We start from the raw sequence: 23,793 nt of genomic DNA on the forward strand, positions 1-23,793 counted from the left end.
AGGCCGTTGCATACATTAAAATGGTTGTATCTAATGATATACTTACAGACATTAAACGTCTTGCTACAGCTTATGCCATATGAAAAAAGTTGATGGACACTTATGAAAATACAACTCTAGTAAATCAAGTGCATCTCATACACAAGCTTGTAAACATGGAGTTGGAGGAGTCTAAGCCAGCATTAGAGCATTTGAGTGCTTTCACAGGGATTTTGAGCCAGTTGTGCAGGACTATGGTTTGCAACCCTTCAATGATAAATTGAAGGCTATTTTCTTGTTGATGACTTTGCCTGATAGCTGGGAGTCTCTAGTTGTTTCATTGAACAACAACCCTGCTTTAACCTTCGATGGTGTTAGGGGCTCTATTCCCAATGAGGAGATTAGAAGAAAGTCCAATGGAGAAAACACTGATTCAGTCTATCATTTTAGAGGCAGGTCAGAAAAGAGGGGTAATGCAAGAAATAAAGGCAAAAGCAGGAGTAAAACAAGGGCAAACAACAGGATGTTACTTGCTATCAATGTGGACGTAAAGGGCATAAAAAGCCCGATTGTCGCTACTACAAGAAAGAGCAAGAAAGAAAGAAACGACAGGGAAAGAAAAAGAAGGATGACAGCTCTCTCTCAAAAGAAGTTGCAAAGGCAAATGTTGCATCTAGTGTGGACATTGAAGAGCTCTCTGACACTAGAGAGATTCTTGTTGCAGCCTCATGTAATGATGTAGATGTTATGGCAGCAACAAGTGATATGTACATCACTAAAAAGGAGGTAATTGATGCCTTACTTTCAGCTCATAATGGGCTGTCTCAATCATGGATAGTGGACAGCAATGCCTCTTTTCATGTTACTCCCTCTTTGGAGTCATTTTCTGAATACAATGTAGATTGCCTAGGCAAGGTTTACTTGGGCAACAATTATGCATGTGAAATAGAGGGTGTAAGCACCATTCACTTGGCCCTTGAAAATGGCCAAGAGCTGATTTTGCAAGATGTCAAATATGTACCTAGCATAAAGAAAAGTCTACTATCAATTGGGCAGCTTAATGCAAGAGGGTACTTTACTACCTTTGGTGGTGGATCTTGGAAGGTCCACAAGGGCTCTATGCTGAATGTTAAGGCAGCAAAAGGGGAACTATGTATTATTTGCATTGTAAAGCATTACCTGGCAAGTTTTTGGTTGTGGCTGAAGTTCATTCACAGATGGAACTTTGGCACAAAAGACTTAGCCATATGAGCCAAAAAGGCCTTCAGATTATCTCCTCTTTAGGGAGATTTGATGTAAAAGGCTTTGATTTCGACTTTTGTAATGATTGCATATATGGAAAACATGTGAAGTCTCCTTATTACTTTGGTGTCGTTAAGAAGTCCAATGCTCAATGCTCTTGACTTAGTACATTCTAATGTGTGTACTATGCCTGTTAATTCACATGGGGGTGCACAGTACTTTGTCACTTTTATTAATGATTTCAATAGAAAGTCATGGGTATATGTATAAAAGAGCAAAAAGGAAGTGTTGACCGCTTTTAAAAGGTTTCATACTTTTATTACCACACAGAAAGGGCTTAAGTTAAAAGCTATAAGAACAAATAATGTGGGCGAGTATGTTTCAAATGAATTCAAAAAATTTTGTGAAATGCATGGCATTAAGAGGGAGTTGAAAGCCCCTTACAATCCTACATCAAATGGCATGGCTAAAAGATATAATTGCACACTTTGTGAGAGAGTCAAATGCATGCTGTCCACAACTAATCTCCCACAGCAATTCTCGGGAGAGGCTCTTAAAACTATAGTTCATGTGTGCAATCGCTCTCCCAATCGTGTATTGGAAAGTGGCATTCATGAAGAGGTTTGGTCTGGCAAATCTACTTCATATGATAATTTGCATGTCTTTGGTTGTGATGCCTTTGTGTATATTCCTGTAAATCAGAGAACTAAACTAGACATGAAATCCATCAAGGGTATCTTCATGGGATATGGAGATGAGGGAGAGATGGGATATAAAGTTTGGCTTCCTCAAGATAGGAAGATAGTACGCAATCGAGACGTAGTATTTAATGAGGCAAAGTTGCCGAAAAATGCTACCCATGGTGACCTTGACAAAAGGAAGGTCAAATTTCAGCATGAACAGCCAGCCGTTCAACAAACATTAGCTGAAGATTCTATCCCTTTTGATGCTGAAAATGAGCAGCAACCTATTGTGCTACAGCCAGAAGATAATGGATAGCAAATTGATCCACATGATGGAATAGGACAGCAAGAAGAACATGCTGAAAACAGGTTACAGCAGCAAGAAAATGCTGAAAATCAGCCACTAGGTGATGGTGTGTGTAAACGCCCCGAACAACGTAGTATGCTTAACAATTATGATATTCGCTTGTTTTCGAGATTTAATATAAAAGAGAATGAACACTTAAAGCTGAAAATGAAAATTACTCACAAAATTACAGCCATGAAAATGTAAAAGTAATGGAGACAAGATTGAGGGTTGAAGATGGGCAACCCCCCCCTGAAGGAATGTATTTCTGCTCAACCCAAGTCCCTTGGGGAAGAGCTCAGTTACAATCAACCTGAGAGTGAGAAGAAGTAATTCCCACTCTCACAAGATCATGCAAAGATGTACAAACACACATGCATTATCTATTATGCAATGATAAGAACTGATTTTTTTACAGTATGAGAGAAGAAAAAGGAAAAATCAGCCTTCTCCATCGTTGAACAGTAGTACATGGATAGGGCTTGCTTCTTGTTGCTAAAATGGAAGAAAGAGCTTGAAAAGGAGGTGCTGTAATGAATTTACAGGCTTGCTGTCCTGTAAAACAGCAATGATAGAAGAGGGAATATGGAGGAATTTGATAATGGAAAAGTGGGGGATGATGATGGGGATGGATGGGGCCAGTTTCTGGCTATCTGTGGGTGCTGTACATGAGTTTACAGCAAAGAAAAATGATGCTGAATGAAGAAAAACGAGCTCTTATTTATAGGAGAGGGAAGAGCTAGTACAAAAGGAGAAAGTGGAGTAGCACAAGACAAGTGTCCAGCCACTTGTCATGAGATGTGACAAGTGGTGGGACACTTGGAAACTTGTGTGACAAGTGTCTTGACACTTGTCTCTTCTCTATGGCCTTCCTTTTTGGGTTGAATACTGTCAAGAATAGAAACAACCAAATTTAGTAAGCACAGTCAGAGTATAGAACTTACTATTTTTAGAATGACATCCCTATTTTTTAGGACTAGCATTTTTAGGCTAATTCGAGGCTCCTAAAATTTAGGGACCCCCCCAATATGGATGTCATATGAAAGCTTTTCCCGTGTACACCGCAAAAATGGTATCCGAATCTTCATGTGACTTTCCTATGCAAAGAAATGTGCATTTCAAGCTTTCAACCCACACATGCACATTATACAAGCATTTCATGATCATGCCATCTTGTTGATTGTAACTGTCTGTTCTGGTGGATCTAGCCCACACTTCAAGGCATCAATCCTTTCTGTGTGCGAGTCTAACCCTGATATGCGTGAGTTCTAGTCACAGGCGCCCAATCGGGCCATATAGGTGGAAGTGTGAACTATCTTTTCTCTAACCCACCGCGTGGGTCCACCATAACCTGTGACCACTCATCAGTGGCCAGCTCCAATGCACTTTTCTTTATATCTAATTAGTGCAAAGTAAATAAATTTAATAAATCATTATATAGACAAATTAATGAAAAAGGATACAAATTCTGTTTCTATAGAGTTGTGACAGTGTGCTTATACCTGAGGATGTAGACCCATTGCCTATCCATATAGATCATTGGGTAAGAAAGTCTACATATATTAGAAGGCAACCACAGAGGTTTCAGCCATCTTTCCACCAATGATCAGACTGTAAAGCCTCCTTCACTGATGTAGGCTCTCTATCCTGCATAACACAGAACATCAAACAGTAGTTAAAGCAAACAAGCTCCATAGTATGTGCCTGGTGCCGCCGTGACCTCCGCAGTCCATCCTGCAGTTGCCACTCCTCAGGGACCCCCTCCATCCCTAATCTTGGAGCGTGTCATGGGCCCAACAAGGAGGAGGCCGAATCTCACCTCGGCACTCTCCATCTGCTGAAGTGTCTAGAAGGTCCACTGTCAATGAAGGACCAATCGGTGAATCCAATGGCTGAAAAGTACGCTCCTCATCTGAAGAAGAGCCCTCGAGAGACATAGACTCCAGAGGAACAGTCGCTAGAGCCCAGCTATCACCATGATCTCCAAGTACAGGGTGATCCTCACCCCCCTCTGGGGTTGGAACCTCTACAAACCAGACATCACAGCTCGTGTAGACATCCCGCTTAACTAGATTATACAATCGGTAGCCTTGAGATTGCGAGCTATAGCCCACAAACAACTGTCTTCTGGAAGCTGCTTCAAATTTGTCACATTATGTCTTCGGGATGTGAACATAAGCATCACACCCAAAAACCCTGAAATAAGAAACATCGGGCTTTGAGCCAAAGTACGCCTCAAAAGGAGTCATACCAACAACAACGGAAGTAGGGGAGCGATTAAGGATGTGAACTGAAGTAGCCATAGGCTCAACCCATAGACACTGAGGTGTCTGACGATGCTCCATCATGATACGGGCCATCTCGATCACACTGCAATTCTCCCGCCCCAAAATGCCATTCTCCTAAGGGGTGTTTGTATTAGCAAACTCCTAGTATATGCCACGATCTGCACAAAACCAAGTAAACTCATTAGAAACAAATTCTCCGCCCTTATCCAATCGTAAGGTCTTCAGCTTCCGCCTCGATCAGTTCTCCTCAAAGAACAACCAATCCTTGAAGTTGGAGAAAGCCTCAAACTTCAACTTTAAGAAATAGGCCCATGTCATCCTGCTATAATCATCTACAATGAGCATAAACTACAAACTCTCTCGAAGGGATTGCATCCTCATCGGTCCACAAAGATCTGTAGAAACAAGCTCCAATGGTACTAAAGACCACCTCGAAGCCTTGTTGGGAACAACATCAGGAGTTTGCTTCCCACGGATGCAGGATACACAAGGCTATTGACTCACCACAATATCCAACAAACCTCAAACAAACTGGTTCTTAGACGCCTTCCAAAGATATTTATAATTGAGGTGACCAAACCGAGTATGACAAAGCTCGAACTGAGTTTGGAAGGTAAGAAGAAGAGAAGTCAAGAAGACCGCAACTTGTAGACTCCATTCTCCTCATAACTTGAAGAAAGAACCACTCTCGATCCTCGATCAAGAATCTGAAAAGAATTCACATCAAATTCGATCAAGAGGCCGAGGACACAAATCTTGTGCACTGATAGCAGATGATACCCCAAATCTGGCACATAGAGTATCTCACATGCATGGGCACCACCTCGCCCATCTGGAATGAGACACATGTTGCCCCGTCCCTGAATAGGAATAGACGAACTATCTCCAATAAGAATCTAACCATGAAAATGCTGCAAATGAGTAACATCTGCAGAAGGAGTCATGTGCCTGGAGGCACCACTGTCAACAATCCACTCCCGAGTAAATGGGGCCGTCAACGCAGCATCAGATGCCGGCAAGGTCGAATCCTCAACCACCTCCAAATGGAGGAAAGCAGCTGTTGAGGGAGCAACCACCGCTCCGGAATTCTTTGAAAATTTCTGCTTCTTCTCCTTCTCCTTCTTCTTCTTGTCGAGGTAATCCTTCTTCTAGTGACCTGGTTTGCCACAAATGTGACAAGTAGACTCCTTGTCTTTGTGCTTCTTAGATTTGTCTTCCTTCTTCTTCTTTTGGTCCTTCCCCTTCTTCTGAGAGGATTGACCAACCAAAGCTTCAGATTTTGAAGCATTGGTTCCTTTCAGTTACTCCTCTTGGTCCAAGACCGTAGAAACCAACTATTCCCACTGAAGAGTCTCAAACTGCCCTGAAGCAATTAAGGCGGAATAAAAACCACTGAAGTGAGGCGGTAACTGTGAAAGAAGAGTTATCGCCATGTCTTCAGAAGTGATCACCTTCCTTGCATTTTGAACCTACATCTGAAGCTGCCTTAGCTTGTTGATATGCTCCTGCATGGATGATGACTTGTTGGCACTCATAGCCCTTATTTGCACTTCCAAAGAAACTCGCTTCACAATGGTCATCTGATTATACATCTGTTCCAACTCCAGCCATATCTCCCTAGCCACCATCAAATGCTCTATATAAGAGATAACAATTGTAGTACATGAAAGAAATAAAAACAAGCAAATGCGAGCATTGAGTTTATCCCAATGTGCCTGAGCCTTTGCCAACTCTGCCTTCTCACTAGAAGAGAGTATGGACTCGTCTCACGAAGAAGGACGATTGATAGCCTCCGTAACTCTCACAGCGGAGGCAGCACTCGAACTGCATAAACCGACAATGTCCTCCAGAAGGATGTGGGCAGCAATGGGTGATGAGAGAGCTGAAGATGTGGCTGCCTGAAATGATGGAATAAGGATGCACAAATACAAGACTCCAATTTATAGAGGATTGGGGGGTACATTTGTCCTACTGTCAAAAATAAAGCCACCTGTTTTTGGTAATTTAGCATTAATTTCTTTTTGGGGCTGTTTTAAGGAGATAAATTAGTGGCTAATGCACCATAATTATGGCAGTGTGCAAACGCTAATATTAGTGACAACATCTGCTAGGTCTTAAATGCTCAGTGTACTATGCCGATCCTTACACTAAGTGATACATGAGCAATACAATTCATCCCTTTCCATTGTCAAGTATAAATCTAGGACTTTCGATGCCACCCTACCTGATCAAGTGTCATCATTAGTGAGCATGTTGCTTAGCACTTAATGTTCGTGTACAGACTGCTCTCCTAACTAGCACTATTTAGGCAAAATTAGAGATCAATGCACAAGATTTGAGATTCCTGTTAAATTGAAAAACTTCTGTCATGCTTGAGTGGATACACCAACCACAAAACTCGATACTCACACTGCCTAGGCCAGCACTCGTTCTCCTCAAGCCTTCTGCAAGAAAACCCTGCAAGTCAAATTTTTTAACCAATGAGTTCGCTTTTGGCTGCAAAACTTTGAGGATGCGACTGGCTGATTGTATAAGGCAGATCCACCTGGAAACAAGATGCATCCACAAGGGCAAAGAGTCCAATGGCTAGCCATGCATTGATGCCCGACGGTTGTTTTCGTTTCTGATAACTTGCAAATGCAACAACGAGGAGGCCTGATGGAATAAGCCGTACTGATGCAACAAAAAGGGGGCCAGCCTTTAGTAGCACTCCCTTCATAGCAACCATGGCAGTGCCCCAGAAGAAGAAAGGGGAAATGAGAAACAGGTATTCCCAGATATCTTTCACAATGGAGCCCGGCTCTATCGTGTCAGCGATGGCAGCTTCCTTGACAAGAGGTTCCTTTTCTGATGATGATGCAGCCAGTTCAATGCGCATCTCCTGCCGATTGATAGCTCTCGTGGCAATGGATTGATTACTATCAGGGATGACACATTCCACATCCGTGCCTGTTCCGATGCACTCGATACTATTTGCCATTGCTTGTCCCCCTCCCTCCAACGGCCCGACTCCATTTCCTCCTCTGGCTGGCATGCCGTTAGGCAATTGCGTGGCTAACGATACCGGACCGGTGGCGTCTGAGGTAGCAGAAGAGGAGGGGGGGGATGGACCTTCCTCTTCTGCTCGCACTTCGACTCGGCTTCGTCTTCGTCTTCCCCTGCTTCTGGACCGGATGAAGGAACTTCCGGTACTACTGTGCAAGGCAAGGTGAACAATGCGATCCACATAAGGCCCCCGCAGTCGCCGTGCTGGGAGTACAAAATCGACAGGGCGTGCGGGAGAGTCGCAATGGTAGTAGTAGGGACATGAGGTTGACAATGAAATCGAGATGTATGCGCGTTCGGCGCAAGCCATCTCCTTCTTTGCGCTCTCTCTCTCTCTCTCGCGCGCGAGTCGTGTACACATACATAAATTGTTTTATAATATTTTTTATCTTTTTACATATATTAGGTAAGACGAAAGCATTGAACCTAACACTCGTACATCCATGCTATTGTCGCGCGACACGGCAGCTTCCAAAAATTCTCTCAAAAAGAGGCTAACTCTTCTTGGACAATCAATAATAAAGATAATATCATTATATGACTTCTCCCTTGTTATGTGCATGTAACGTGTGTATAGAGGGCTTTCCCATGGTGAGTTGGAAAGGAATCCCACTATAATGGGAAACTCCATTCCTTTTTTGTAATGACACCCTATCTTATTCAACAGTACCAAATTACACCAATCTTGGTGAGACTTCCCACCAGTTCAATCCACCCAACAACAACAAAATATTATAAAAAACATTGCTCATCCACCTTCACGTACACAGTGCAAACTATAGATTGCTTCCATTCCTCCCCAGCTTCAACTCTCTCCTTTGCAAGACAACCTCACTATTTATCCTTCCCAACTATGCTTATGTATAGAGTTGGCCCAACTACAGGAATTGGCCCCCGCATTGTTTTCCCATTTGTCTCAACTACTTCGCCCATTTTTGGCCCAAGGAAATGTTCTTGCTTCTTTGCTCTAGGTTTGTGGTCATCGATTCTCAATGGGTCGAAAAGCCACAATTGCTTTGATGTTCCTTGCCACTCAATGCTCCTTTAGGGTGGTTTCTAAGGAGTTTGGATGTGGCATGTCCACAGTCTCAAAAATTACGAATACCTTCATCGAAGCCTTACTTCCATTTCAAAATCAATTTGTCATGTGGCCTTCCACACCCAACAAGATGGTTGTTTTGAAAGCAAGCATGCAACAACAATAGGGATTGCCTAATTATTGTGGTGCAATTGATTGCACCCATATTTGTATGGATAAGCCTGCTCGTGAGTTGTTGACCACTTGTTTCTATCACAAGGGAAAGTACTCCACAATATTGCATGGCATTCTGGATTTCAACCTGCGATTCACAAATATATGCATCAGGTTTCCAAGATCCGTAAATGATAAGCGTGTTATGTAAAACTCGATGTTCTTCCACCTTGCATGGTGGCTTAATGGACCTTGCTTTACTGGTCTAGGCTACATCATCAAGGAGTACATTATAGGGGATGGTGGATACTATCAGCTGATGTGGTTGCTCATTCCTTTTCAAGTACCTCTATCATCCTTGTAAGCATGTACTATTGCACAATAAGCTTCATATTGTAAAATAGTAGCATGGTAAGATGGGTCTAGGTGACAAGTACACCCATGCGTGAACTACCTAAGCTAAAATGTGAAAACCACAAAACATGCAAAATGCATGAAAAATAAATCATCTCCCATTACTTGCCCCCATCCATATGCCGCTCAAGGGTCTCACACTAGGAACTACTCCATGAATCATGTCATCTGTTCCAATGCCCTCTACACACCTTGCACTTGCTCCTTTCTTATCTTGCATGGCAACCGACTCTTGCACCTGCGGTCATTGATCCTCGAATGCTACAATTCTCTCCAATCAATGGTCTCGATAAGTTTTCTATTGATCTCATGGAAGTCCTTCTTTATCAAGTTGTTCCTAGTCTCCTAGCAAGTCCTTTTCTTTACAATGTAGTTCACATGATTTACTACACTACCACAATAGCTCTTGCACCAGAAGTGTCCAACACTAAAGTTACCTTTTCCTTTCCATTGCCATTGAGGGTGTTTACAAAGGAATAGTTAATGTTATCAGCCTCAAATTCATATTTATAGAAATGATAATACAAAATAATCTGAAGTAAAAGCCCACCGCAGAAGTACATACCAATCTTTGGGAAAGAAGAAGCTATGGCTCTTGGACTAAGGTCTACAAGGACTTTCTTGGATGATATTGAAGAGGTCATCATCGAAAGTCTTTGGAAGACCATTCTCCTCCCTCTCTATGATGTCCATTTGCATCAATAAGCACTACAAACTACTCCACCATCCAACAATCCCTGCTCCTACTAGAGGTCTCTGATCCTACCAACTTCTACCATCTAGCTTTCCTAGTTGCTTGCTTTTTGAACTTGTGGTTGGTGTTTGGGAACTTGGAGGCAATAGGCATACTTGAATGAGTACTAGCAGGTGGGGTCACCTACACAACATCCAGGGGAGGGGGTGTAGGATCTACATGGGGTGGTGTAGACCTTGTTTGTTGTTGTTGTGGGTTTGTTGACTTAGCAAAAGAGGAGGAACCATGCCAAAAGATCTAGAAGGCGGCGATATGAAGGACAGTGTGGCATTGAATTGCAATGAAGCATAGGGTCTAAAGGAGGAGTGGGAGAAATGTGGTGTTAGCAATCTATGTGGAGATATCAATGGAACTTGGGTTAGTTAAGACCAACCTACGCCTTCATGATGTTCCCGGTCCTTGTCATGGAGTTAGTGAGTAGATCATAGTATGAATACATTATGACCTACCAAAACCATACAACATGTTAAGTGACATCCACCTTGAAATTATTACAACCCTTGAAAGTACAAGTGCACACAAAGCAATATCCAATGCCTTGGATTGCATGTGAATGTCAAGACTGTGTCCCCTCATCAATTCCACAAACAGAGTTAACATGCATGTGAAAATTGTGTGTCCTCATCAATTTCACAAACAACGTTAACATGCATGAACATGTAACAGAATAGCCTTTGAAAAGAATAGATCATGGTATCAATACAAATGTTAGCAAAACAACTTCATATTTAACACTTTGAAAACATTATGCCATGCATCAATCCCATTTTTCACCAAGTTGTTGACGTTGCCATTGAGAAATTATTAGGCATATCATGGCGCCTTTCACATAATTCGTATTGGGGGTCCAATTCATCACGTTGTCAATAGCTTCAAGCAAGCCTCTAAAATAATTGCTTATTTGGAGTACTTTGTAACATAAAAAAGACATATTACCATTTTTTTCAATATGAAAACATAGTATCGCTTTATAACTTCATGCCTTTCAAAGAGTTTCTTATTATTAGGATTGGATTGCAACATACAATGCATGTTCATTTCTTCAAATTGGATTCAATTGCAACATACAATGCATGCTCATGTTATTCAAAACAAGAGACATACAATTGCTTTACACCATCTTGTTCATTGCAAAAGACATAGCGCTTTATAACATCATGCCTTTCAAATAGTTACTTATTGTTTGGATTCAATTGAAACTTACAATGCATGTTCATGTTCTTCAAAACAAGAGACATATTACCACTTCACATCATCATGCAAGCTTTCAAGCAAATCTTTCAAATAGTTGTGGCCTTGGATTGCATTACAACATAAAGAAGATGTATCACCATGTTGTTCATTGCAAAAGACATAGTATTGTTTCATAACATCGTGCCTTTCAAATAGTTGTTTATTATTTGGATTGAATTGCAACATGCAAGGTATGTTCATGTTCTTCAAAATAAGAGATGTACTATTGCTTTATACCATCATGCAAGCTTTCAAGCAAGCCTTTGAAATAGTTACTTATTTGGAGAACATAACAACATAGAAGAGTCACTTGTGCTCTATGCAACAAAAGACATATTATTGCTTTTTACGATCCTACAAGCTTTCAAGTATGCATTTTAAATTGTTGTCTATTTGGATTCAATCGCAACATACAAACGATGTTGTTCAAAACAAAAGATGTATTGTCATTGCTTTTGACCATACACAAGCTTTCAAGCGGGCCTTCAAAATAGTTGTTTTTTGGACAACAACACATTGTAGAGAAGACACTCATGCTATTCAAAATAGAAGACTTACTATTGCTTTCTATGATCCTACAAGCTTTTAAACAAGCATTTTAAATAATTGTGTATTTGGATTCAATTTCACCATACAAATGACATTATTCTTGTTAAAAACAAAAGAACTTCACATAATATGGACATTAGTTTTCATATAGATGGCAAGCCAAGAAAAAATTCATTATTAGAGAGGGTGGCACCTAGTTATCAATCTAGATTAAAAACATGCATATGTCTGCCAAAGATAATACTTAGATTCTATTACTAGTGAGCCTATAAAGCATGTTATATTTGGAAGGGAACTTTTACCCTAAATGAGTTCAAACCAACCCACATAATCCTTACACAACAAAAGACGTTCTTGTTGTTCAAAACAAGTGACGTACTATCACTTTCTACCACCATGCAACTGGCCATTTTAGGCCATGATATTTGTAGGTCCATGCATTGTCAATGTAGTTAGATCCCCAACATCGGAGAGGTCAAGTATGAGTACCTTTCAAGTAATTGATGATGGTGTGCTCTATGTTAGAGGACTCTCTTCCCTCTAAAAGCGTTGCTCACAAGATCAATGCTCTTTCTTACAAACACAAAAACAATGTCAAAACCACATATTGTCCTTCCCTTTCATCATCACTACATGATAGGCCATGAATTGATATGGAAGTATTCAATACCTAGAAATATTCAATACTTGGCACAATATCTTGACATTCTAGGATAGTAGTAGTTGCACACAAATCCTCTCGCTATGTAGGCAACAATAACACTTGTAAAGGCAGCACTAGCTGCATAGAAGCCCAAAATCTTGCAAAGCAGGTTTTGAAGGTTGATGCTAATCTCTCTCTCTCACACACACACACACACACACGCGCGCGCGCGCGTGCACACACACACACACACACACACACACACACACATATCTTCACGCTTACCATGTTGAGGTTGCAAAGGTTTTCCTTGTTACAAATATATTTTCAAATTTAAAGAGTATCAATTTGATGGCCACTTGCATGGTTGATATAGTGGATATGCAAGGAGATACAAAGCATCTATTATACATGTGGATTGGCACCACCAATCCACATGTATAATATGTAGGGGCAAATGAAGCATTGAGTGGCAAGATAATACCAAGATTGATATTAAGGCTTGACACCAATCTACATGTATGGGTGATCTCTCTCTCTCTCTCTCTCTCTCTCTCTCTCTCTCTCTCTCTCTCTCTCTCTCTCTCTCTCTCCATTGTGCATGTATATTCTTAGACCTAGAGGCATTTCAGGTTGAGGATAGTTCAAGGCGATGATAGTAATAGCTTGAGGCTACCTCGAGGTAGGGATGGATATCATCTCTTGAATTGTAGAACCATCATTCTATATCTCACCTAAATGAATGACATCACTCTATCTCTTTATACATGTTTAGCACATGGATGTTGTGTATTTCGATTTATGGAGATCTATCTCCTTAAAATAGAACTTTGATGTGTGTATGGATATGATAACACAATCCTATTATCAAGTTTGGGATGCATGGCAAAGAAGGGCGAAACCTATGATGAGTCAACCAACAAGGGTCAATTAATGTAACGTACCCGCCTTTGATTATGTGACGAGTAACGTTTCAGTAGTCGTCTAGAGTTTATCTTCCAGTTGTTGCCATCTGTACTCTAACCAGAATGATGGAATTTTGTTCGGCTAGCTAACTCTAGGTCTACCCCGCAAGGGAAGCTTCCTGCCGTTACCCACAAAGGACTGACCTAAAGGTTCCTAATTGACCTAACAGTCACCTATCAACACTAACTCACACCTAGAGGTGCCCTTTGAGAGGCTTCTTGTCTAAAAGAAGCAACTGCCATTACCCTTGGTTCATGGAGTACAACGCTTTTTTCCAGTAGCAGACTAAGGATTTATAAAATCCCTTGCAGTGCTCTGGTGGCACAACCGTCGTACCTTTCCCCTAAGATAATTTACAGTTCTGATTCTGAGACAAAACCCTAAGTAAGTCAGCGAATGGGCCCTTCCTAGAGTTTCTTTCTAATGTTTGTTTTTGGGAAAATTTCTCGGCTAACCGAGACCACCCTGCCATAGGACTGGATTTGTCGGGAATCCATCCACCTTCTTCCCTCTATGGAAGTTCTTAGTTATCTAATTACCTACCACATTACGTGAAAGATATAAAAACAACTTCATTAATTAAAATCCTTTATGTATAGTTGTTCGTTTACGTAATTTACTCACGGACATATAATTAGAATAAAACAAGTTCATTGATTATATTCCATAATGTGTGTTCTCCCGCCCATATAGGAGAAAAATTACAATTTCATGTGCTGCCTCATCCGACGCATCTGCACATCATGTGTTGCCTCATTTGGCGCATTTGCACGTCACCAAGATCAAATCCACATATAGCTAGCGTTCATAGGTGTCCCAAGTAAAACTCAGGCCATACAAGGGACCAAGTAGTTCCTAGGTGTGAAAGGGATTTACTAGCCAGAGCCCCCATGGCACCCTATCCACCTTCTACTTAATACAATCCCTCCTAAGAGACCTCTCACCATCGGAGCCGGTCCATGCTTCTGCGGGCGGTAAAAACATCCCCTCTTGGTATGGAGATTCAACACCTATCCTTGGGGGAGGTATACGCCTCCTCAATTCTTATTTCTTCCAATTCTTAATTCAATCAGGATTTAATCTAGAATATCACAAATAAGATTGATGTCTACAAGCAGTTATGACTTCAATCAATCATGCAACTTGCAAGTGATGCTTAATTCTAGTGGTAATCGACACTTGAGTTTCACAAAATGAAATCTTCCCCTTGGAATTTAACCAGGGCATCTAGATTTTGGGATCTCTTTTATAACTTCCCAGTTCTTGTAACCAAGTTTCTTGGCCTTAAGTTAGTATTTCTCAAGAGATTATCTTATTTCTATTGAATTTGGATAGAACTTTTTTAGAAAAAACTATGGTATCACGATTGGTAAAGGGTTGTTATCCATGCTTGTGACTCCATTAGTGACCCCCGTGCTCGCAACTCCAACTATTGCTTCCATGTTAGTAGGGTCATTCGCGATTTATGCTTTTGAATTCTTTCTTTTCGAGGCCATGACGGAATGGAGGTATGATAGAGTAGAATAGAGTTCTTCAGTGTCTTCTATTCTCAGATTAGAGTAGAAGAGGATGAGAGACCTTCAACGTATCCCTTTCCTTGGGTTGAACGGGATGATGTCTCTTTGTCTCGTGGAACAGTCTCTTCTCCTTCTCGATCAACATCTCGTCCTCATCAAGATTGCACGTTGTCGCTCTTCCTTCTCGATAATCAATGTCTCGTCCTCATCAAGATTGCACATCTTCTCGATCAGTATCTCATCCTCATCAAGATTGCACGTTGTCACTCTTCCTTCTTAATCAGCATCTCGTCCTCGTCAAGATTGCACGTTGTTGCTCTTCCTTCTTGATCAGCATCTCGTCCTCGTAAAGATTGCACGTTGTCACTCTTCCTTCTTGATCAGCGTCTCGTCCTCATCAAGATTGCACGTTGTCGCTCTTCCTTCTCGATTAGTGTCTTGTCCTCGTCAAGATTGCTTTTGTCGCTCCTTGTCTTGTGGGAGCCATGGAAGAAGCTTGATGGGTTCGGGCAGCGCTTCCATGTAGGGTTGGAGAGAGAGAGAGAGAGAGAGAGAGAGAGAGAGAGAGAGAGAGAGAGAGAGAGAGAGAGAGAGAGAGAGAGAGAGAGAGAGAGAGAGAGAGAGAGAGAGAGAGAGAGAGGCTAATTACAATAGAGCTTCATCGCATCAATAGCAGTAGAGAGACTTCTGCATGGGTCGTTGTGTGTCTGTTACATGACGCTCTAACCCTGTTTATATAGTACTGAGAGGGGGGGTAAATGAGAGGGCACCTGCTTTTTTGCATTTTTGATGACATCATCAATGACAAAGTTTTTTTTCCATGTGTGGATGTGCAACATAAATCAATTTTATTTGGAATGTACACGCACATTGTTTATTAAAATAAACTAAGTAATGGGGACATTACATTCTTCCCTCCTTAGAGAAATCGAGATGTCCCCATCTCGAGAGAAACTAGGGGTATTCTTTCATAAGGGTTACCTCATCGACCCAAGTGGCATCCTCTTCAAGATAATCCTTCCATTGGATGAGATATTCTCTAAGGGTCCTACTCTTAAGGATTTTTTCTTTTACATCCAAGATTCCATCAAGTTGAAGTTCAAGGAAACCTTGGCTCGGCATTACAACTTGCTAATCATCAAGAATATGGTAAGGATTAGGTATATAGGGCTTCAAGAGACTGACATGGAATAGATCATGACCTTTTAAGGTTTCATGAAGTTGTAGCTTATAAGAATTAGGTCCAAGAGCCTTTGTGACTTTGTAAGGTCCACAATATCTTTGGCTTAGCTTTTTGAATTTTCCCAATGATAAAGAACTTGACTTTCTGCTGATCCTTGGCAGCTTGTATACCTTGCTTGATGGTTTTGACTTGTTCGTCTATCTCTTCAAGCATCTTCTTAGAAGCTTCAACCTTCAAGGTAGGGTCAGAGAAGTTTAATGGGGTTAGGCATTCTTGTCCATATAGAGCTTGAAATGGGGTCATTTGAATGCTCTGATGATAGGACACATTATAAGCAAATTCCACGAAAGGTAGATATTGTATCCACCATCTAGGTTCTTTGCAACAATATGCCCTAAGTATGTCTTCAATGACCTAATTTACACGCTCTATCTACCCATTAGTTTGAGGGTAATAAGCTGCACTAAAACAAAGCTATGTACCGAGAGCTTCAAATAATCCCTTCCAAAAAGGCAAAGTGAATAGAGAATCATGATCGCTAATAATTCTCTTTGGTAGTCCATGAAGTTGAAAGATTTCTTTGACAAATAACCTAGCAATATCTAAGGCTTTGTAGCTAGTTTTGATCAGAGTAAGGTGGGTAACCTTAGTCAACATGTCCACAATTACCATGATCGAGTTGTATCCTCCTTGAAATGAGGGTAATCCAAATACAAAATCCATACTAATGAATTCTCATTTCATCTGAGGAATATCAAGTGGTTGTAGCTTTCCTGGTAGCTTAACTCGTTTGGCTTTTATTCGTTGGCAACTCAAGCATTTGATTACGTATTTAAGTACATCACTTTTTAGCTTTTCCCAATGATAGCTTTTCCTAATTGCATTGAGAGTTTTGGCATAGCCAAGATGTTGTGAAAATGGGGAATCATGAGCTTCCCATAATATCTTCTTCTTAAGATCTTGACTTGAAGGAATACATAATCTTGTCCTGAAGTAGACAAGCCCTTTGTCAATAGAGAAGTTAAGATACTTTGTCTTAAGCTTAGAATTTTGTTTTTTATTCTGAATTTCCTTCAGCATTGCTGATATTTGGGATCATTATTTTCCTTCTCCTTGGCTAGCTCGATGATGGGATTACTAGGCATTGATATCATTGTAGTTAGTATTGAGCTCTAAGATCTTATGAGATAAATACATTGACAAATGATTTGTGGCTTAAAGCATCTACAATTATATTCTCTTGCCCAATCTTTATTTAATCTCAAAATCATACTCTTACAAGACTTCGATCCACTGATGTTGCCTCATATTTAGATCTAGTTGAGTGAAGATCCATTTAAGACTTTTATGGTCGGTTACCAGTGAGAATTTCTTTCCAAGTAGATAATGTCTCAATAACTTAAGAGCGTGGATAATTACAAGTAATTCCAAGTCATGAGTAGCATAATTTCTTTTGTGAGCCTTCAATTTTCTAGAGGAATATGCTACTGGATGTCCTTCCTACATGAGTACGCATCCCAAAGCAAGAGAGCTCACATCGGTCACCACTTCAAATTCTTTGCTAAGATCAGGTAGTTTGAGGATCGGGGCTGTGACTAAACTTAGCTTAAGCCTATCAAAACTAAACTGTTCAACTTGGGTCCATTTAATGGCAACCTGCTTCTTGAGTAGGTTGGTGAGGGGTGTAGCAATCAAGGCATAATTCTTGATAAAGACCTGATACCATCCTGTTAAACCCAAAAAGCTATGAACTTCGCTTACAGTGGTTGGAGGTGGCCAGTCTTATACGTCCTTAACCTTGGCCGGGATCTACTAAAATTCCCTCTGTTGAGACTATAAACCCTAAATACTCGATTTGCTTCTTGAAAAATGCACACTTCTTCTTCTTAGCATACAACTTGTGAGACTGCATTGTCTCAAGAACTGTCCACAGTTGTGACGCGTGACTTCCTTCATCCTTGGAATATGTTAAGATGTCATCAAAGAATACAAGGATGAAATCATCAAGATAAGGTCTGAATATATCTTGGATTAATCTGTTGAAGGTAGCAGGGGTGTTGGTTAATCCAAATGACATTACGATAAACTCATAATGACCGTACCTTGTGCTAAAAGCGGTTTTTGGGATATCTTCTTGCTTGATTCTAATATGGTAATACTTGATTTGAGATCAATCTTGGAGAAAATCTTCGTTCCTTGTAGTCGATCAAGTATTTCGTCGATCCTTGGAATCAGATACTTATTTTTTATTGTTACCTGTTACCAAGGTGGAATCAGATCCTTGGAATCCATTCGGTCTGCGCTCAACTTCTTACAGTGTGTGGCCTATAGTCCTTGTCAACTACAATATCCCTCCATGGCTTTCTATGAAGAAAGGATATCTCATCCTTAGCTTACTCATTCCCGGCCACTACAAAGTAAAAAATATGGACATGTATCTTCATCCATTAGTCGATAAGCTTAAGATTTTGTGGGAGGAGGGGGTTATCGTGCAAGATATAAGCAAGAGCGATGTTCGACGGTCTGGCAATATTCAAGCCATTCTCATGTTGACCATGCATGACTTTTTGGGATTCAGAGAGTGCTTAGGTAAGTAGGCTTTCGTTCTCATTGGAAATATCTATCATAGCTCGTTCAAGTTTGTATTCGTTGGATAGAGGTGTTGGGACATGCTTGGTTACCTCAGGTTATCATGCATGTCCATTGTGGGGGCCATAGTTAGACTCCTGAAGGTCACGAACCATGAAGAAGATGGTATATCAAGGGCACACTGCTTTCTTGCCAGAGGGTCATGAACTCAGGGAAGGTTTTCTTGGACGACCTCCAGTACATATGAATGCCCAAAGCTGGTACGAGAGCTGAAAATGGTCCACACGGAGTCACATCCAAATGGAATGCAACGGTTCTAAGTTTTGTACGAGTTGCCGTATTGGATCCACTTACAAATCAACCACTTGTTGGATCCCATGTATATTTTAAAGAATGCGGGCAGTTTATTATGGGACCAAAAAAAATGGATTTGAAGGAGGTAGGCAAGATGGAGGCGCTTTGGTCGTAATCGAGTGTTGATGGTCACTTGCAGCTACCTCAAGCTCCTTGGGTTTTGTCCACTAAAGAAGAGCGCATTGTGAAGCAAATAGTCAAGTCTATCCGCACTCTGACGGGTATGATGCGTTCTCTTAGGTCCGCATTTTCTAAAGACGACCAATTATTAAGGCTAAAATCCCATGATTGGCATAAGATATGTTAGATTTGTACTACGAATGGATTGTAAGTGGCCTGCGTATTTTGCTATTTGGAGTGTAGTCGTTGTTCATAATGCTTCCTCGTTTGTGGCAGTTTGTACTACCAATCGCGATCGTAGGATGACTTACTCCAGAAATACGCGGAGCGATTTACAAGTTGTCAACTTTAGTGCAATGGATCTCATAGAAGGAGATTAAGACATCCTCTATTGAATCCGCAAGACGGGGAGCAGTGGAGACAGTCTGTCTCTTTGAGAAATACGTGCCTACCAGCATGCTCATGATACAAATCCACCTTATTGTGCATCTTGTAGATGAAGTGGAGATTGCTAGACCTATCCATACGCAATGGATGTTCTTCTTGGAGTGCTTCATGAAAACCCTAAAAGGCTTTGTGCGACAACGAGCTCGGCCAAAAGGTAGCATGGCTGAAGGTTGGTTGGTGTCTGAGGCATTAGTGCATATTTCACAATGGCTACCAATGGTGGATTTAGACAACAATATGCTATGGTCGTTGAAGGACGATGATAGACTAACCAGAGATGTGGCAGTTGAAAATGGGGTAAAAAAAGAATGGATGCTATGGAGGAGAAAGTGAATTGCTTTTGTATGTTGCACCATGCCTCTATGGAGACGTGGCTCGCTAGGTACCAGCAAGCTAGGAAAGATTGGGAGGAAGCGTGATCTAAATTTCAACGTAGTATGCACCATCGATCGATTCGATATCCCGAGGGCATGGAGGAGATGTCGGGATTTATGTCAACGCGATGGTTGCATTGAGCTTTGACCACAGCGTCTTGCGAAGGGGCGGAGATCTCAACCAAGGAGTGGAAATTCTCATAGGGATGTAGTCCAAAGGTGATGACGTCTTTAAGGTTTGTCGTATCTATATTTTATATGCGATAACTAATTGAGTGTTTTAATGTATAGTACAAAATATAAAGTGCGGCGTGGTCGCACGGACAGCATTTGTGCATAGAGCGTATTGACCAAATGTGCTCCACAACAGATTGTGGTATCATGGCAAAGGTCGAACAAGAGAGCCGACAATGAGCAACATATCCAAACATGGTTATAGATGAGATGGAGTATTTTGGGAACTTGCAAAGTATTGTCACGGTGGATTATCGTAGCTTCTCCATGATGCTATTCGATGTGCAGTGGTTCAAAGTGGTACTTAAAGGAGCTGGAGCAATAGTTTAACGAGGTCCATTTGGATTTCTCGAAATAGATTCCGAAAAAAAATGAACGGATTTGCACGACACGTTTGTGTTGTTGGCCCATTGTGAACAGGTGTATGAACTCATGTTTTTTTAAATTATATTACGACATGGTACATGTCACAATAGTTAAATCTCTCTTGTACGTGATTGTGAACATGTAATTTTCTATCCAAACCCCCAACAACCCCAATGGTGATACGTTATACCTTCAGCTCCCTGAAGTGCAAGAGTATATGATCAAAGCAATGTTCCGAGTATAGATGAGGATAGTATGCAAATAGAGGGGTCGATATTGCAAGGGGTGGAGGCCACTGAAAGCTTAGAGCATGTAGAGGAGCCAGTATCGGGTAACAATGATTGAAATACATGAGTTCAAAAATTCTTTGAGAACGAGGTGGACTCATCCTTTTGTGGTGACATGTCTATCGACCTTCTAGTGTATGTGGAGTTGTGTCCGGAGTGACATGGGACCATAGGGGATACTTTACACTTGGAGCATCCGCCTACTCAATTCGTTGATGAATCGCTTATAAGGGTACATAAGATATGCATTTTAAGTAAGATTATTTTTTAAAGATTTATATTACAGTGCTTTGTATGATTTAAATTGATTATGCTAACATCAAATTTTGTATGTGCAGGTGACCTTTGTGGATATTTAGATAATCACGATGAGTCAAGGGATGAGCGATGAGGAGTTACATGAGATCTTTACGTGTATGTCTCCAGATTAGATGGCGAGATTCAGAGATATGGCAGACTAGGAGCTGTCTCGGACAACATCAAGCCGTTCTATTAGATCTACTTCAGTGCGCTCTGATGCTTCGATTTCCAACTGATAAGATCAACGATCCAGACTTGGGCCAGACGGAGGGAGTGGTTTAGTGGGATGCTGCGGAGACTTGGATGTAGTGAGCCCACGGTCGACTCGGGATATAGGTGCTACTCCTCGCTCTCGTGGCGATTCGAGAGAGCGTGGCTCAAGTGGTTGTTGTGGAGGCATCGATGTAGTGTTTGCGTCTCGTCGTTCTACTGGAGTTGCGTCACCCGTAGGATTTATCGCACATGTGGGGACATCTACTCCAGTTACTCCAGCTTTTGTTGAGCCATCCATAGGTGGCACCCTTATGGGTGCTACTCCGAGAGATACTATCCCCGTAGGTACACCAGATGTACAGGGGTCTCTTGGATATGCTCAGGAGCGTGGTCATAAGTGGGAGAGGACACATCTTAGGCATACCCTAGAGAGGTATGGATACATTGTAGTTGATAGGACAGGAGCCATCATCATGAATGATGAGGGGAGGAGGGTGATGGCTCGTATGAGAGAGTTGTGCCAACAAGTTTTTCGACACAATGTCTTGGATCATTGGAAGAACATACCGGAGGGGAGCAAGGATTACATAGTAGCATCCTTGCATGAGCAGTTTCCAGTACCAACCGTAGCAGATAGGTTTTTCACGGGCTGGAAAATGGAGTGCATGCATGCGTACATGTCACATAGACGATTAGACGCACGCAAGGCACTCAAGAGTGGGCTTCAAAGCTCGAGTGGCTAGATGCGGACGACTGGCACCGACTCAAGGAGGAGGTTACATGGTCTCCAGGATGTCAGAGACAGTAGCGCGAGGCGGTGAGGGCATGACTGGAGGCCGTAGTGGTCCATCATCTTGGGAGTGGCGGCCACAGGACATATCTAGAGGGCTTTGTAAGTTTTTCTTTTGTTCTGCTAGCTTATTTTTTTGCAATATCCCTTGTATTGACAATCATGTTTGTAACAGTTGTATTTTGTTTTCTTTGCAGCACTCCATTACAAACCGCGATCCCACAAGTCTAGAAACTCGATATGTAGAGAGGCACGGTTTCACTGCATTGATCGACCGATTGTATGGACATGGCGGCCTTATGAGTCACTCATCTTTCTTGTCCATAATTACTAAGTTTAATTAAAATGCATTATTGTATGGTGGACTGATGTGTAGTCGTTTCTTTTTTTGCAGAGTCCATTCGATGCTCCTTTGCGGTGAGATGAGGTTTCAGATGGTGAGGATCTATAGCTCGCCCTTGGATCCCTGGAGCTCACATACTCTTCTTTTTTGGTCATGTGATTGTGTAGACATTTTTTATGTAGTAGTAGTATCTTGCCATGATTGTACCGGTCACTTTCATTACGCGATCATGTATTTATTTCATGTATTAGTATTATGATTCAAGTACACTTTGCCTTTATTTATACAAGCATTGTACACATTATTGGAACTATTTTGTATGGCCCAAATAAAGCACATAGTGCTATATGTGGCAAGGCAGCTTACTGCCCTACCACAAATTTTTTTCCATGTTACCGTCGCTATTAGCGTTGCAAATTTACTGCATGCGTCGCTATCAACATTGCAAAATGCATCACAAAGAGTCGTTATCAGCGTCGCTATTTGCGTCGGTATCTAAACACACTGATAACGACGCTGATACTGATTGTTCTATGGTGTCACCAATAACGACGTTTTTGCGTCGGTATCTAAACACACTGATAACGACGCTGATACTGATTGTTCTATGGTGTCACCAATAACGACGTTTTTTGTGATGACAGGGGCAAATTTCTTTATGAACATTTTCGTTGCTTTGAACGTCGTATAAGGCCTGTATCTTGTAGTATTGTTAGATAACTAATAACACCATATCAGCTTTGTTTCATAAAACACATGATCAAATTAAAAAAACTATCTCTAGATGTTATAAGTGTTAGCAAAGAATCAATCACACTAAGGCATCAGTGTTGGGAGTAAAGGTGTATGTGCCTACACTACCCATATGTTCACTACACTAATAGTACATGCACATATGTATGTACACTACAAGTGGTGAGTGTCCATTAATGCCACTTATAAATTCTTTATTTTTTTAGTGACTAATAGAATAAGAGAGGCCACACGTAGTGATTGTTGGAGTTCCCACATCTTGAATCTCTCTCTCTTGCTCTCTTGCTCCATCCTCCATAGCTCACATCTCCATTGCTTCTGCTCTCACTCAAGCTTCTTCCTTCAATTGGTATCAAAGTGATTGATTTGAAGAGCTTCTTTTTCTTTAATTTTACTTCAGCCCATGAATACCTACAGCTCAAGGTTTAATGGATGCCATGGTTTCTTCCATTCGAGGTAACCATTTAACCTCAACTTGTTTCCAAGTTATTTGAGCTTGCTTTAGGACCTTCAAGGGGTGACATTGACCTTGAAGAAGAGCTATATAAGGTCTATTGCAGCAAACATTGCTCTCCACTCCCTAAATACA

At 41.2% G+C, this 23,793-nt stretch overlaps 1 protein-coding gene across 2 annotated transcripts in view; it reads right to left on the minus strand.

The window, feature by feature from the left end:
- LOC148026793 (nodulin MtN21 /EamA-like transporter family protein) overlaps window positions 1-7,935 on the minus strand; it is a 47,887-nt gene extending 39,952 nt beyond the window's left edge. For both annotated transcript variants that reach the window (XR_015692903.1, XM_087691321.1), the window contains exons 1-2: window positions 7,084-7,935; window positions 6,948-6,995 (exon numbers count right to left, since the gene is read on the minus strand). Coding sequence is in view for 1 of the 2 variants with exons in the window: in XM_087691321.1 (XP_087547447.1) it covers window positions 6,948-6,995; window positions 7,084-7,893 (858 nt within the window). In the remaining variant the exon portion in view is untranslated. The remainder of the gene's footprint in view (window positions 1-6,947; window positions 6,996-7,083) is intronic.
- Between the last annotated feature and the right edge of the window lie 15,858 nt (window positions 7,936-23,793).

The sequence above is a fragment of the Lygodium microphyllum genome, chromosome 13 (genome assembly GCF_053477565.2).
Source record: "Lygodium microphyllum isolate KBCC chromosome 13, Lygodium_microphyllum_v1.1.10, whole genome shotgun sequence".
NCBI classification, from domain to species: Eukaryota; Viridiplantae; Streptophyta; class Polypodiopsida; order Schizaeales; family Lygodiaceae; genus Lygodium; species Lygodium microphyllum.